We start from the raw sequence: 18,144 nt of genomic DNA on the forward strand, positions 1-18,144 counted from the left end.
GAGGGTGGGATTTGAGAAGGTAAGGTCTGAATCTTACTCTGTTTCTGACCATTATACTCAGAAATGCAAATGGTTTTCTCTTGTTAATGCTGTACTGCACCTAACATTTTGTTTTGAGGAAAAAATATTGACTTTCTATTGTCATAGAAATGACCTCAAAATTAGATGTGAGAGTTCAGTGTTGAATTTGTCATTCAGCAATGAGGTTCAGTGTTGAGCTGGAACTGTGTAGTAAGAGTTGAATAAATAGGATCTCCCTTTTTTAGTTCAAAAAGTAGTTGATGGTAGAACATGGGTAGAGAGAATGAAATCTATGGATTGGGCTGGAACTATGGGAAGGGGTGGGAAAGAATGTTTAGGCCTTTCTATACAGATGTGTTCCTTGTGTAAAAAGAATTTAAGCCAGAAAAATAGGAAGGAAAGGTTAATCCTAAATGGAAATTTTCTTCATATTTTATGAACTGGTGTCCTTCAAGTGCTTTAAACTACAGTTGCCATTATTATCCTTTTTCATTGATCATGCTGGCTGTATTTAGACTGGATTTTTTTTTGGATGATACCAGATTAGAGAAAATGGTGTTACCTTTTCTTTTTGGTCTTAGCAGGTTTGATAAAGAAAAAGATAAAGATAAAGAAAAGAAAAGATAAAGATAAAGAAAAACAGAATTGACTGCCACGTTTATTTATTTAAGTGTACAGTAGAATTGATAAACAAAGTTATAACCGGAAGCTAACATGGGTTCATCAAAAACACATTATGCTAAACAAATCTTATTTCATTCTTTGACAAAGTGACTAAATTACTGAATCAGCAAAATGCTGTGGGCATAGTATACTTAAATTTCAGTAAAGCATTACCTACTTCTTGGCAAGCTAGAAAAATGTGGGATAGACAGCACCACCCCCAGATGGATTTGTAAGTGGCTGACAAATAGTACTCAATGTGTAGACCTTAACGAAGCTACTGTCATGGGTGCGATAAATGAGACAAATTTCAAGTATTGTTTATCTAGAAAGCTACATCCACATGGAAGGAAGTAAGCAGTGGGGTAAATGTTCTAGATGAGGGAATAGAAGGACTCTTCTTAGCACTCCTGCTAAGCTTGTAAGCCGCCCTGAGTCTTCGGAGAAGGGCGGGATATAAATGGAATTAAAAAAAAATTGCAGATGACGCTAAACTGGCAGGAATAGCCAACACCCCAGAAGATAGGCTCAAGATCCAAAAAGTTCTTGAAAGACCTGAAAACTGGGCCCTATCTAACAAATTAAGTTCAACATACATAAAAGTAAGGTTTTACACTTAGGCAAGAAAAACCAACTGTATTGATACAGATGAAGTGAAATTTGGCTTAATACCAGTAACTGTGAGAGGGATCTTGGAGCCTTAGTGGAAAATCATTTAAATATGACCCAACAATCTGTGGAAACAGCAAAAAAAAAAGCCAGTGGAAATCCTACGCTGCGTTAATAGAGGGATAGAATCAAGGTCATGTGAAGTTCTGTACAAAGCCTTAGAAAGATCACACTTGGAATACTGCATCGAGTTCTGGTCGCCACAATATAAAAAATATGTTAAGACACTGGAAAGAGTACAAAGTAGAGCAATTAAGATGATTAGAGGGCTGGAGGCTAAAACATACGAAGAACAGTTGCAGGAATTAGGTATGTCTAGTCTGGTGAAAAGAAAGACTAGGGGAGACATGACCGTAGTGTTCCAATATTTGAGGGGCTTTTATAAAGACAAGGGTGTCAACCTATTTTCCAAACCACCAGAAGGCAAGGCAAGAAACAATGAATAGAAACGAACCAAGGAGAGAAGCAACCTGGAATTAAGAAGAAATTTCCTAAAGGTGAGAGCAATAAACCAATGGAATAGCTTGCCTTCAGAAGTTGTGGGAGCTCCATCACTGGAGGTTTTTTAAAAAAGACTGGACAACTATTTGTCTGAAATAGTATAGGGTCTCCTGCCGCAGGGGGTTGGACTAGAAGACCTCCAAAGTCTCTTCCAACTTTATTATTCTATGTTCTATATTCTATGTGATTCTCTGGACAGTCTGGTTGTTGGCACTGCTAACTTTTTAACAGCAACTTATTCTGCAGCAAGAACTACTTCTTGGAAATGACAGTCTAGAACATCACATGTGATTTCATAAACCGGCTTTAGCTGTGCACTCCTGCTTTCCTTTTACTCATTCACCAATATTTTCAGTGTGGCAATTCGGCCTGGTCCATTTCATCTAAACAGGTTGCACATAGGTCTTTTAGCAAATTTATGTATAAATGTATGTATGCATGTATATATGTATTTAGCGTATGGCATGTCATACATGGAGTAGTAGTATATATTAACATTTCATCTAGATTAGTAAAACATAATAAAATAAAATAAAAATCATGGTTTCTTTTAGAAAATAAATACAACTTGATCTTACTTCCATATATACTGCTCAAAAAAATAAAGGGAACACTTAAACAACACAATGCACTGTATTTACTGTAATAGTAGGATGTCTTATTTTTTGTTCCCTTTATTTTTTTGAGCAGTATATATTACTTCTCTTAAATGCACAAAAGCAGCCATGTTATTGGTAGGCCAGGGCAAATTAGCTTCAGGATTGAAATATAATTTTATGTGCAACAATTGTCTACAGTGGAAGTGTCAAAAAAAATATATCAAGATGGTGGTTTCAACCAGGACTTTTTTTTCTCATAGAACGCTCAGAACGGCATTCTGGCACCTTTTTTTTTTTTGCAAAAAAAAAGAAAAAAGAAAAAGCTCCCTCTATTGGCTTTAGGAGTAGGCAATCTTGGCTCTTTTTTATGACTCATGGACTTCAACTCCCAGAAATCCTGAGCCAGCCACGCTGAGGGGAAAGAGAGAGGTTTTCAAGCTGAGCCATGCTGGTTCAGGAATTCTGGGAGTTGAAGTCCTTGACTCATAAAAGAGCCAAGGTTGCCTACCCTGCACTAGAGGAGGACATTAAAATTATTTACAAGGTTACTTCTTTAGGAACTAAACTTTTAGAATCTAAAACAGCTAATTCAAAAAAGCCAACAGGAAAGAACCTCACATTTTTCATCTGCTTCTGTCTTTTGGAAGGTAAAATTAGTTAACAAAACAATCTATTTCCTATTTAACATCTCTACAATGAAATCAATAAAGGTAACAGGAAAGAAATGAGAAACATTTTTCTCAATGTAATATGTCTAATTTAGCTGATGCTAGAAAAAATAGTATCTTTTGTATACTCTTGAAAACTATTTTGAATCTGTAACCTATTACAACTAAACCACTTTAAATTAAACAATTCTTAAGAGTGAAATATTCTTAATTTGGACTTTACTTTTACTGTTTGGACTGTTGTGTGTTTTGAAAAATACATTATTTAGAATCTAGTTATGTTACACTTCAGTCTTTAAATAATTAACCTAGTATATACATAACAATATATGATGTTTTCCATGGTGAGCTTAACATCAATAACAACATTTTTAAAAAAGCTAAAATATTTTCTGGTGGTATTATCTGTACATTAAAATTTTGTTTAGTCACAATCTTTCACTTTTCACATTCTGGACAAGCAGTGGTCATGTATCCTAGCAAAAGATGTTACATATGTGCATAAGTGTAGTCAGTAGCATATGCAAATATCAAGCATGCAAAGAAACAAAAATAAGTCCAAAATATCTGTATTACATCCAGAAATGCCAACTTTGCAACCAATATTTCTCATCCATAACTATGGCACCCTAAGGATACCTGCATACATGCAAATGCTTCTCTGGGATCAGTAACGCAGCAGGGATTGCTTTTTCCTTCCAGTAACAGATTGCTGGGAAATACCAAACATGGCCTTGAGAATTCCAATGTTTGTTACAAATTTTTCTGGATGTGGTTGGAAAGAGGCTGTTTGGCACCGGAGACCACTGCCATGAGGAACACAGCTCTGGGTCGGGGTTCGGAGCAGCTCCGGGTGGGGGCTCAGCATGGGCCGCGGCATGGCAATTACGGGGAGGGGAATCCCCACGGCGGCTGTGGGGAGGGGAATCCCCATGGCATGTAGCTCTGAGCTGCAGGGGCGGGGTGCAAAGGACGGGTGGCGACACCATAGCAAGACACCGGCATCGCTCCCAGTGACAGCACCTCTGAGTTTTGGCACCTTTCTTTTTTTTTTTTTAGAAAAAAAAAGCACTGGTTTCAACCATATGACCAAAACCCTTTTATGTGCATTGTATGCAACATATATAAAAAGGGGTGGGGCTTTGCTTGCATGCTTAGGGCCATCATCTGTATAATAATAGCTGGTTATGTGCTGCAAATATAGCAAATGTTCACAACTGCATTTAAGTTTGAAATAACTGCTAAAAATTTACGATGCATTTATGCTTTAGTGAGTAAATGGTACCTGGTGGATTTATCTGTAGGATTAACAATTGGTGATGAGTCTCTTTTTTATTTTATATATTGGTAGTGCACAACCAAGCAGCAGAATTCTTATATGAGTCACAATTATTGAATACCTGAGGCAAAACAGAATATTCTTAAGGCAAAGTTTAATTAGAGAAGTCAAAAAAACAAAAAAACATAAAAACCAACAACCCAACACCAGGCATACAAGAAAAACAATGGCAACACATTTTGAAATACTCAATAAAGTTTAAAAGCTAACACCAAATTGATAACAGCCACTTTTCAGGAGATACAGGCATGTCCTCTAAGCCCACTTTCTGCCTCACTACAAAAGATAGGAAGTTCAAGGCAAGCCTGTACAATTTCCGATTGTCTAAGTTGAGCAGAGAAACGGCTTCATCCTAGCAGCTTGAAATTAAATGTTGCTTGCTTTTTCAGTGTGTTTAGACTTGCAAAAGTTAGAGAGCAGTTAAGGATCTTGTGCATTCTAACCTACTATGGCTGCTGGTCTACATTTGGCCTCCTTATAGAAGAATTGTTTTAATTCCTCAAATTCTTATTTAATTGTGTCAGTTTGAGAAAATTTACTTGCTGCCTTTAGAAAGAACATTTTGATTTCTAGAGCTGCTTTCTTCCACTATGGAAAACTAGGACATTAATCTTGTTCCAATTCCTTATTGTTAAAATGTGATCAGCAGATGGGCTGTTTTGCCTTTGCAGATTTCTTCATTCAGCCACAAGGCTACCTTATATCCAGATATTATTTCGGAATGGGTATTACAGTATTGGTTGGGATGCTACTTTAATTGATATCCTGTGTTACCAGAGAGGATGATTTTCATGGCAACTAACAATAATAAACATCAAGACAAAAACAGAGCACGCAAAGTTATTAAGATGCAAGTAAAATCAAGTAAAAATACATAAGTAAAAAAAAAACAAATAACATCAAAGAATTCCATACACACAGAGACAACTTACCTAGCAAAGTCAATTTAAAAGCCAAATACCTGTCAGAATGCAAATGCACTGTATTTGCCTTTTAGAAGACAATTGCCTGGCTCTTATTAGCCCCAGAGGGTACAACATTTCAGACTATTTTTAAATAATTAGGTTTATTGTTAAACTATTGTACCATAAGCTTTCCTATGGCAACTTTAGTGCCTGGAAAATGAATTTTACTATATGAATGTTAAAATTTGCAGAATATTGTAATTTGCCTTAACACAGACCTTTTTGTTGAGGTAAAGTTTCTATATATTTGTGATGTCATGAAGTATTGATATCTTTCAGTGATGGGTGGGATATAGTTTTGATATGTAAATAAGCTTGAGGTTCCTCCCAACATCTGGATCATTTCACTCTGATGTTGTTTAGAAGAGCCATGAAGAGCTGGCTCTTCACCTAGGCCTTCAATACAAGAGAGGTTCCTTGAGTGTCCAGGATGGCACTGATGATTCCTTTTGCAGGCAAATAAAATAAACCACTTAGACAATCTGGGGAAGGTAATGGGAATCTCTACCAATTGATCTGAAATTTATGGAGGGGAAATTCAGAGATAAGGGAATAAGGTCCACAATTCTGGGAGATCTTTAAATTCTAGCTTCAATATATTTCACCAATCTGAGTTTTTTAGTTCAAGAAAGCTCAGTTTTGGTATTGAGGCAGAATAGGATTGTCAGAAGAGTGATAATACATATATATATAGTATTATATATGGACATAGCACTTGGGTTTCTAAGGGCATTCTTACAAGACAAAAACGTATTTAAATCTGTTGGTAAGATTATATTTCTCTTTTTCTTGCAAAAATATCTAGAAATGTCAGTGGAGAAATTTTTACTGTCCCAACAAATCAGTGCAGAGTCTTCAAGACAAATTTTATCTCTAGCTCTATCTGGCCTTTCTAGATTACAAGCCTCATCAGGTGCTTAACGAAAAAGTATTCATTATGCATATTCATTATGCACACTGTTTCAGTTCCCTTCCCAGCATACATTATACTATTGTCGTCATGAGATTAATTTTGAGACATTTCATATTTTATTATATTTTTTGTCTTTTCTATTTGTTGTGGAGTTTGGTTGCCAAGATGCCTTTAGAAACATGTTATATCATTAAAACATTTTCTGATACCAAGCTGTTGCAAAATGTTTCAATAGTGGGTGCCTGATGTCTCGCCTCCCTTTCCATTCCTCTGTTAATGTAATCAGTAATTGGAATAAGAAATAGATATGGCATTTCTATCAGTTACCATTTGTACACAAAGTCTATATGCAGATGGGAGTATTTCAGAGGTTTGCAGGTGGGATTGTAAAACTGTTGTGAGTGCCTGCATAATGATTTGTCAGCTTATATTGGTTTCTCTAGTTGTAATCTTAAAATGCTGAAATCAACCCATATTTATATGTATGAACATTTGACGTAATTGTTACAGATGCCAACTGGACAGTGATTATGACTTGTCTGCTATCTGGAGCATTTACCTTAAAAAAGATTATAAGACATATCTTCTTAGTATTCTATGTGAAAGAATAAGTTTTACATAAATGCATTAACAATCTTTAAACATGTAAATATCAAGCCTTGGCTCTTTGGTCAATTTCAGTCTAAAACAAACTTTTAAAGAAGTTATTAATGTATTTATGTAGATACTAGTTAATTTTGCACTTAAAATTGAAAAATATCCCCTAAAAATTATGACGTTTATGCTTAATGTATGTAAACCTACTTCAGGCATCTAAAAACTGAGTTGTTTTTTTTTCTCAGAACATCTGCAAAAAGTAGATTGAAAACATTTGTTTCTAATTTCAATTAACTTCAATTTAGCTTTCTGGTAAAATCCTAAACTGTGATTAATCTTAACAATAGTTTATTAAACCAAACTATTTTTATGAATCATACTATGAAGTGTTCGAAGAATTTGCTTCAATAAATTGTAGCCAATGAACCATAGTTTATTTAGGTTCAATTACAATTGTAATCTATGATTAATTATAAATAGAGTAATAGGCATTCTGTCCTTGCAGCAGTGCCAGAGCACAAAATGGAAAGGGGAACCAGTGACTCTGAAATACATTCATGTGACAATGAACAATAGTTGATCAATCCTGGTGTCATGTTCTCCACACGTGTTAGACCACAGTTCTCAATTTGAGACAGAATACCCATTGTATAGACTGGTGGTGAGGAGTTGTGGTTACCTTCAGTTGGATAAGTCCAATTAGCTTTACACCTGAATACTGTCAATGAATTGGGATGGTCTAGAAAGATGGCTTGCAGACAGAAATAGGAATTTGGGATGAACAGGTGCTTCCATGCTCTATTTCTTCCTCTGTCAGCAGCCTGAATGTATCCAACTGGGACAGCTCTTTCTTCAGCTTCTCAGTGGCCACTTAAAGGTCTGTTTACCTTGAAAGTAGCTCCAGAAGAATACAAGCTGAAATGGTCTCTTCTTTGAAGGCCATTTGGGAACTGCTTGCTGAGACTCCAAAGGTTGAATGGTGTGTTGAGCCTGTGCATCAGAAATTATCACGGGGCATGAGGATGTGAGGAATATTTGTGGGAAGCTATTCTTAACTGTACTTTTTTCTCTCCATCTTTATGTTTAAATGTACTGTATTTTAGATATTCAGGAGTTGTAGATTTGAGTTTACAAACTATCAATTCAGTTGGTCAAAACTGCAACCATGTCTATTTTACCATATCTGAATATTATTTTAGATTATATTTATGCATTGATTACAGATATCAAGTTGAAATATTAAATAAATGCTTACTCAGAGATCATGGTACAAACAACATTGAAAGAAAAATTGCTCCTGTTATTTCTGGTGAACAATTACTTGTAGGCAGTTTGTAAAGTATTATTTATTGACAATTAAAATTAGATTTATTTTGTATTAAAAATAATTTCAAATGTGTATTAAATGGTTGCATATATTGTTCTTTTTTTGGTAAATCTGTGTAATCATGTGCATTTTTAGAGCACACTTCCTAATATGAATCTTAATTCTTGTGGTGAAAAAAATAAATACAATACAGCCTTAGAAGTGTCTAATCTTATTAGGATGGAATTATTTTGCTTTTAAAATGTATTATATTCCTTGCAATAACCTGCAGGTCACATTCACATATGGGTTAGTAGCTTCCCATCCCAGCTATAGCTTCTTAGTAAGACAACCGTACTTTTTCCTCTGATGTACTTGTCTCGTCTCAATCTTTTATCTGACTGAAAAAGCAGTTGCCATAAATGTTCCAGAGCTTCTAATGAAATTGGCATCAAGAATATGGGAAACCTTATACGAGTGTTCGTTTGTACAACAGTAGATGAAGAGCTCTATCTGTTCATTTAATTTCATTTGCAATTTTTGGTTGTGGTCTTTGGAAAAATGGCTCTGTTCAAGTCAAACTCTGCCACAAAAACAAAACAAAGGAAACAAACTATAATTTCACATACCACAAATTTACACACTGACCTGTTTTAGGCACCGAAGGGAGCTGCTCCCTTTCAATGAATGAATTGTACTTGAATAAATTGTATTTGAATAAAGTACAAATGAATACGTTGTACTTGAATAAATAATAAATGGGGTTGGGGGAGGGTAATGGGCAATAATGAGAATACTTCCTGTCATAAACTTAAGGAGTAAAAATATAAAACTAAGCAAAAGTAATGATATTTACTTTTGCTTGCTGGTACTACCATATTTTTTGTTCTTTGTTGCTGCATGCCCAGTACCCTTTCAATATACGTATCTGGGCTTAGACTCTCAATTCTGTAGAATTTTATATTACTCTAATAATTAATTACTAGTGTTTCTACAATTTTATGTAAACCTCTGGGTAGCTTATTAAGCATAAACGTTTAGGATTTTCACCAAACCTGGTGTACTGGCATTATCAAATGTTTTAAACTTTAGGATTAGTTTTGAATACTCATGTGCTGGAGAGCTAGTATTTAGATCATATTCTTAATTGTGTTGTAGACATTGTGGATTTACAGGGTCAGTATGAATATACTGTAAATTAATTTTTATAAAATATACTTTTGTTGAGCAGTCTAGCTCTCATGGCAAAAGTTGAACAGTTTTATTTAGTAAATTTGTAATCAAAGAGAATTTGATTACAAAGTCTGCATTCTTAATCCAGATATTGAATGGAAATATGATTACGTACAGAAGTCAGGACTGAATTAATTACCTGGAAATTAAGAGTCTAATTGTTTTGTCCCTATTGTTAAATTATAAAAAGGAAAAAAGGAAGGACAAATAGATTTTCCTGACTCCTTCAATTTCTTCCATTAAGTCCACTTGCTTGGTTTAATGTTAAATAATGGAACCGCTTATTAAACCTCTTTAATTCATTTATCTTTGCCTACTTATCCTTCTCCTCGCGTCTGTAAGGTGAAATATTGAGATAACTATTCCTAGTATTTTTATAGCAGGTTCTTGCATAGTTTTATGCAATACTGTTCTGTTTCCATTTTGTGCGTTGTTTATTTTCCCTACTCAGAAAGGGAAAAAAATATTTGAATGCAATTCCTCTCTCACTTTTTTGCATGGGGGGGGGGGATAGAAAATTGAAAGGGGTAGTGAACCATGATTCAAGAGGCTGAGAGAGAACCTCTTTCTTTCACAGCATTAATTAACTCAAGTTCGTTAGGACGTGGAGTCTACTGCAGTTTTCCCTTGTTTGTGCTAAATCAGGTCAGAGAGAGAAAAACTTTTCAGGCAGGCTCTAAGTGTTAGCTCAGAAGAATGAAGAAGCAAAGCAAACTGATATAAGTATATCAATTGATTTTGTTGTATAATATGCCAAAGATGTGAGATGTACATTAATAAATATTTCCTGTAGTTGTGGAAATGAATTCTGTTAATATTGGAGAGACATGAGTAGGAGATATTTGATGATTATTTTAAAAGAGGTGAGTTGGCAATTACTGAGAAGCTAGGTTGGTTCATGTGAGCATTGTGCAATAGAGAGAACAATTCTTTTTTTTTTTAAAAAAAAAGAATGCATATTGGGAGACTATTCTGTCTTATTGGTTTAATTGTTCCAGTCCATGCTGGAAATTGTTGTTTGCTTCTAGTCAATTTTTCATTTTAGTCTCTATTGTGTGTTTGTGTATTTATATAATTTTGCTCCTATATCATGATGTATATTGCAAAATACTGCATGTCATAATTCTTTATAATTATGGGAAGATGTATCCACCTTAAATTTTGTACTCCATCTGGAACCCAGCCAAGATGGACATAAAGTCCCACAGACTCATTTTTAGAAAAAAAAAGGTTTCTCATTTCTGCACTCTTGGGGGGGGGGGAACGGCAGGAGCAAGCCACAGGCTAATATGTTGTAGATCTCGCTAGCCCTGTGGAGAGTGGAAATTTATGTGCTATTCATTCACTAAGGAAGTAGTTTGCCAGGGTGCTACTGACTGTTTCTATGACAACCCCAAGAAAGCTTTACAGTTGATCCTCTTGCTGGAAAAGAGTGAAAGTGAGAAGGAGGGAGGGAGAGAAAGAGAGCCTCCAAAAATGAAAAGGCAAAAATAAACACACACACACATGGAAAATAGACAAAGAGTTGGAAAGTTTTATTTGAAGCAGTTAGCTTCTACAGTCCACTAGATGCACATTTGAGAGAACCTTGTAGTGAACTCAGTATTTACTCCTGAGTAATATATAGAATTTTGATATAAAAATCTTCCCAGACTTTACAGAATCTCCTACCTCTAGGTCAGCATATGCTTTTAAATAAACTTTTTCTTAAATGATTCCATTAAAATCTTTAGTTAATGCAGATAAAAGTGACAATGCTTTAAATTGGAGTGGCAATGATAAAAAATTGGGGGTTTTTTGATGAAAGGAGGCAGGGAAACTGTTTCAGATATTAGAGCTGACTCTTTGTTTTCCTCTAGTTGATCTATTTTCCTCCAGGTTTTTAGAGTGGCTCTTTTTAAAATATACTCTTTCTTCTTCCCCTTTCTATTGGTATCATGTATCTTCTAGTTAACTATACTTATTATTTTATTTATTTATTTAACTGTCCTTTATTTTATTTCTCCTTACTTGTTTATTGATTGACCCGATGGAAAATATAATACACACATTTTCTCTTCAGTCATATTATTCCAATTTATTATTTTGCAAGAAACAATAATCTTCTGTACTAGACTTCAATAGAACAACCTCTTGTACATGGTCACTTTTTGTTATTTAATATTGGAAACCAGGGGATGATACAAGGAACTTCACTTATTTGAACAGAAGTTATATAGAAACTATGTGGCAGTTTAATTCTATTAGGTTATTTCTCTAATATGGCTGTACCAAAGTATGCATTGTCAAAAAAATCTGTGGCAAAATCGCTAAATAATAGTAAATGTTTTCTAGTTTGAGCAATCAACAGCTTCCTTTGTAATCACCAACAGTGGGTGCCGATGCTTGACGATGTTTCCATTGTTTCATTTCCAGCCTCTGTTTCTGTTTCGGTTAAATGACAAATATCCACAGCAATATTCAAACTAACCTGGATGTAGTACTAAAATAAAAGGTTCACCTTCATCTCTCTCTCTCTTTTAAAATGAATAAAAATGCTGAATGAAACGTTATGGGTTACCTGTCCAATGTGGAATTCCATATCCATATCCCATAGAAGTTTGCTACTGATGCAAGATAATGATTAAATCACATTTGTGCTTGATTTAATATATCAGAAAAATAAAAAGAGTGCATCAGAATTTTAGCTGTGACCAAGTATCATATTATAGACCGGTATTGTTAGGGCTAGTCAGATCTTACAATCAGTTCAGGTGGTTGATTACATTGAGGTAAAAAATATTGGAAAGGGCTTCAGCACTGAATTCGAATCTGGGGTTCTTTGTACTTGTACATGGCCAAAAATTGAATAAAACATGGATATTGATACTCTTTTTATGAGGGGAAGAAAGGTATTTATACTTATTTGCAGCGTCTCTATCCCTAAAGTTCATTTTAAAATCTAATTTTGTGTAGTGCCTTTTTTACAGGGAGGAATAGCATATTTCATTTCCATATCAAATCTTATGCTAAAGAAAAAAATGTATTAGCTGCTTAGAAGTTAAAAAAACATACTACTTTAAAGGAAGCAGTCTGTGCATGTAAGAAGTTGGGAGTCTTTGTGTTCCCAAGTAATGAGGAACTGAGAGTCAAATGAGTTTTAAATTTCACCAACTTATTTTGAAAATCTTTGGGGGGATGGCTAGAGAGGAGAGAGAGGAAAGGGCAGGAGTTCATTTTTCTTTTATCTTCTTTATTCTACTTTCTTATGCTTCAGCTTGCACATAAACCCCCTCATGACACAGATGTAGGAAATTAATCTCCAAGCTTTTGTGCCTGGAGAGAACTTTTCCACCTCAACTGTCTGCCTGCCTGCCCGCCTGCCCGCCTGCTCACCTATAATCTGTGTGATCGAGCAGAAGGGGCAGGTTTAGGTATTTGGTCACAGTCCTTTGATATTTTGTCACTAGGGCCACAAAGAGGTGTGGGGCAGCCTATATTTTTCTCAACCTAGCAATCTGTTTATGTGTGGGAAGAGGTTGGAGGGTCCTGTACCCTGCTTCAATGGACTGGCTAATGCAAGTTTTGTGGGTGGACAGAAGTGAGAAGTAACCATTTGTCCCCCTCCCCCCCTTTTAAGTGGAGCAGGGCAAACCAAGAGCCTTGGTGGAGCAGTGGGCTAATGCCTCCTTAAGTAACACCAGCTGCCTGCAATTAGTGCAGGTTCGAGTCCCACCAGGTTCAAGGTTGACTCAGCCTTTCATCCTTCCGAGGTAGGTAAAATGAGGACCCAGATTGTTGGGGCCAATAAGCTGACTTTGTAATAATGCCGCTTGAAAGCCCTAATAAGCGGGCATATACATAGAATGAAGGCTATTGCTAAGCACATTGATTTGTGCTTTAGATTGTAAGCCGCCCTGAGTCTTCAGAGAAGGGCGGGATATAAATGGGATTAAAAAAAACCCTTCACTTATGATTTGCAAATGTAAATCTGGACCTCTACTTGGCCCTCTACTTGGCTGCTGAAAACCTGGCAACAAGGCCTGGAGCTGACAGTGGGCATTAGGAAAGGCTCAGCATAAGTCTGACTTTCATGCCTCTCAGTAGTGTGTTTGGTATGTCAGGGGCTGCACTCACACAGGTGCAGTCAAGATTAGAAAAACTCAAGTATGGCAATACAAAGAGGAATATAATATTGCCCTTTGGATCCGTATAAATAATGCCCCGAATTGTAAATTGTAAATTATTGTTTGTAAAATTCAGCTTCTCTGTTATTATTGCCCTATGAGAAGTTGGTAAGGTGCTAAGAGAATGGATGGGCTAAGCCAAAGAAGAAGCAAACAAGGTTCAGTTATAATAAAGTAAGAGTGACTTCCCAGGTCTCTCTTAAATGCTCCCATACTGAAGTAAAAGCTTTGGAAGCCTGATTATTACTATGGTCGGTCTGATGTTTATATGGCTTTGGCATTTTTGTCCACCTATCAAATATTTTCCAAAGATAGGCAGATGTTGTTGTTTAATATTATTAAAGGCATTGTTGCAGACTGTAAGCTGTTTTAAGTATAGCTGCCATTTGCAATTGATTTATAATAACCCATTATTTCTTTGTTTTCAATCTTTGTATATTTATGACAGTAATTATTGTAGTAAATATACTACTAATATACTAGTAAATTTACTACCAGTAGTAGTCTTAAAGATGCTGGTGGTATTATTATTATTATTATTATTATTATTATTATTATTATTATTATTATTATTTGCATAGTCAGTCAAATGTTTAGACTGGATTTGGCATTTTTATTCACCTATTGAGTCCTTCCTAAAGAACTGGAATAGGCAGATGTTGTTTGATGATGTTAAAGATATCATTGTAGAATGATTATTAATAATCATAAACATTATTATTGACTTTCCTGCTCATATTTATTATCCTCTTTAAAGCTCTCCATTTTATCCTTTTGATTTCCTCTTCCATTTGTTTATCTCAGTCTTACACATTATATTATACAGTATTACACATTTTATTTTTGTTGTCTTTCTTTGTACTATTTTTTTCTTTTTTTCTAAAATTCTCTACCTGAAATTAATTAATACTATTTTTAATCAGCTTTTCTGATGCTCTTTGTTTTGCAAAAAAAAAATCAAAAGTCAGATAACAAAAAGTGTGTTGCAATAAAATAAAATAGCTGCTCTTGAAAAAGTTTCAAGATAGTTCCAACTTTGCAATATGGTTAAGTTTTGTCATGTTTGATTTATTGATTTATGGTTAGAAGACATAAATAATTTTACCTGGAACCCTGGTCCATTTAAGTGAATCACAAATTGAATGATTGACAGTCAACATAAAGATTGAAGTTCTTGGCAAATGTTGAGATGAAGTGGCAGAAAGAAGGGGAAATGTGCAGAAAACTCATATTTTGCTAGAAACAGAACAGACTGACTGGCTGAAGTCTGAGGTAGATAACAGGAACTTACAAAGAAATGTATTGGGGCAGGGGATAATGAATTTCCATCACTGCTTGAACTAAGAAAAAAGTAAACTAAATCTGATCGAATCTTATAGCTGAATAGATCTTTTCCTAGAAATAGTTGAGCCAAGAGGAGTCAGAAGGAGAATAAGATGAAGAGAGACAAAACAGCTGCTTTTTCTGAGGTCTGTGGGATTGGGGGGGGTTGGGTTTGGGGGTGTATTCTAGAAGATTTATTTATTTAAAATATTTTGCAAGTTGTATTCTAGGGCCCAATAAAAATGTCATTGCTGCTGGACTTTGCTTGTTAGATACGAACTTGTCGATTTGGCAAATTGTTTCCAGTCTCTTTACTGCACAGTCTCTTTCTCTCTGTGTCTCTCTCTGCCACCCCCTCCCTGATTCCTTCTCTGCCAACCTCCCCCTCCACCTCCCTCTTCCTTTGATGCAGCCATTGGCTGCTCCACGATAGTCTTCTTGCCAAATAGGTGGATCCTTCTTCTCTCTCCCTCTCTCTCTCTCTCTCTTTTTCTGCTGGCATTGGCAAAGGCAAATGGTTGGGGACCGAGCATGAAAGGAGAAAGCAAGCAATCCAGAGAGTTTAGGAGGAAAAAGGGAAAGGAAAAAAGGGGGGAAAACAACAACAACAAAATCCCCCACACCCCAGCAGTTGGGTTTTGCCAGCAGCCGATCACAGCTGATCCCAGAGCGGAGTCTGCCCCTTTTCCCCTAGACCTGCGATCACCCCTATTCTCAGGCGGAGGGAGCCACATCTAAGTTGCATCTTTGCATTTCTGCCAACGCTGAGAGAGATTCTTTCCTGGTCTCAGCTTCCCCTGTCTGATTATTTGCTCTTGTCCTTCCTATTTTTAAATTTTGTTTCCTTCTTCCCTTTATCACTATTATTGCTGTTATTGTGGCTAGTGTTTTTTTTAACAGCCATTTGGGATTTTTAACCTATTTCGTGTATTTGGCACAGGCAGAGCGATGCTGATTTATTTCTGTATTCGGCTGAGGTTTCCCTCCCTAGCTGCCTTCTTTCACTTTTTAATCCTTCCTTTTTGCTTTCCCTCTCTTTGTATTAAACAAGACTTGAACATTTTGGTGAACAGTTTGTAGTGAGGAATGCAGCCAACAATTATTTTCTATTTAATTTAAGAAATACCCAGCACTCTTGTGTGCACTTCCTTCGCACAGTTTTACTTTCCTCCTCTTTCTCCTCTCCTTATCTTCCACCCTGCATACCCACAATATCGTCTGCCTTCTATTCTCTGCAATTCTGAGCCCAGAATTTCTGAATCGGGGGCTTAGCTTCGCCGGGATGAGACAGAGCAATGGTAATTATTTCCACTTTTGACTATTTTTTTTCCTGGATGCTTTTGTTGTAGGGAAATTTTTATTTTTAAAATAAAGTTAGAAGGCCCACTAAAATTATTTCAATTTACAAAGAATATTTAGAGCTTTGGGTTTAGGACGGGGTCAGAACTGATTTTGTCTTTAATTCCTACATTGCTGAACAAACTTCAGTACTTTTATTTTTAAAGGAAGTGAAATTTTACTTCCACAACTTTATGCTGATTTCTTTTTAGATTTCCATACTAATGCATTGCCGAAACAATGTCAATTCTACTGTTTTCTCCCCCTCCCCCCTCCTCAAATTCCTGCTTGTCGTCCTTCTTCTAGTATTGTGTTTATTTTTTGGCTGGATTAATCACATTCTGAGTTTGGCTTTATGTGTTCTCACTTTGCTGTTTCCCCCCCCCCCCCCATCCTATAAATTTCACGTTGCGATGCTTCCCCCTCCTGATTTTCCTATTCTAATGGATTTTTCCTTTCTTTGTTTTGCATCCTTTCTTCTCCCCCTGATCTCCCCAGGATGAATTCCACCCCTTCATTGAAGCTCTCCTTCCTCATGTCCGTGCCTTTTCCTACACATGGTTCAACCTGCAAGCTCGGAAGCGAAAGTACTTTAAGAAGCACGAGAAGCGAATGTCAAAGGATGAGGAACGAGCTGTGAAGGATGAATTACTTGGTGAAAAGCCTGAGATCAAGCAGAAATGGGCATCCCGACTCCTGGCCAAGTTACGCAAGGATATCCGCCCAGAGTTTCGTGAGGACTTTGTCTTGACCATCACGGGCAAGAAAGCACCATGTTGTGTCCTCTCCAATCCAGATCAGAAAGGCAAAATTCGCAGGATTGACTGCCTGAGGCAGGCTGACAAGGTTTGGAGGCTGGACCTAGTTATGGTCATCTTGTTCAAAGGGATCCCCCTTGAAAGTACTGATGGGGAGCGGCTATACAAGTCGCCGCAGTGCTCAAACCCAGGCCTTTGCGTCCAGCCACACCACATTGGAGTCACAATTAAAGAACTGGATCTTTACTTGGCGTATTTTGTTCACACTCCTGGTAGGTCCTATAAATAACACTGCTCATGGTTTTTGGTTTTTATGTTTAATTTTATAGGCAGTTGTTTTTCTCTAAAATTTTATTTTTCTCTATATGTTTAATTTCAGCCCTAATCAGCAAACTGCTAACTTAAAATGTGCACTAGGATGAGTCCATCATACTCAATTATTTGAAAAAGTCCTGTTGGGTAGTCTTTCTTGATTTCCTGATTCTTTCCTACCTGTGATGCCTGTAACTTTTTATGGTAAAGAAAATCTCTTTTGCTGAAAGCTGAGGGTTGGGGGGTGGGTGGGCAGAGGTGTACAAAGAATATTTAGGTACATGTCAATCAGCAAAGAGAAAAAGGTTTTATTAATTAGAAGGCAAATTGAGGAACATTTATTTTGGGGTCAGAATTTTGTTTCTTTGCTTGATTCCCCTCCCCTTCCTAATTTCTTTTGTAGGATCAATTTAATATATCAGCATGCCCGGGGCTTGTAAACTGCAAATGTTCAGATAGGCACTCCTGAACAAATAGTGTGGCAGCTTTAGAGCAATGAATGAATTTTCAATGCCTGCTGTCCCATACAGGAACAAGTTTCTCAAGGGAGAATTGCGTGTGGAAGGGATAGTTTGGAACCCCTTTCTTTTGTTTTCATGGCCTCTTTTTTTCAGCTTGACTTTACTGTGGGAATGTGTAGATGACCACATGTCCCTACTGTATTTAATTTTTATTTGTTTTTCCAGCTCTCTTTTAGTTTTGTTTTCTTGCAATTGAAACAGAAATGCCTGGTTTATTCTGAGCCCTATATCTAATTTGCTTTAGACTTTGAA

At 36.3% G+C, this 18,144-nt stretch overlaps 1 protein-coding gene across 1 annotated transcript in view; it reads left to right on the forward strand.

Moving 5' to 3' along the window:
- The window catches only part of NFIX (nuclear factor I X), a 261,782-nt gene that overhangs the window by 38,107 nt on the left and 205,531 nt on the right, over positions 1-18,144 (forward strand). Inside the window, exon 3 of the mRNA XM_083355813.1 lies at positions 16,800-17,331. Within this exon, the coding sequence (XP_083211939.1) occupies positions 16,800-17,331 (532 nt within the window). The remainder of the gene's footprint in view (positions 1-16,799; positions 17,332-18,144) is intronic.

This window comes from Vipera ursinii (genome assembly GCF_947247035.1).
Source record: "Vipera ursinii genome assembly, chromosome: 2".
In the NCBI taxonomy this organism is placed as follows: Eukaryota; Metazoa; Chordata; class Lepidosauria; order Squamata; family Viperidae; genus Vipera; species Vipera ursinii.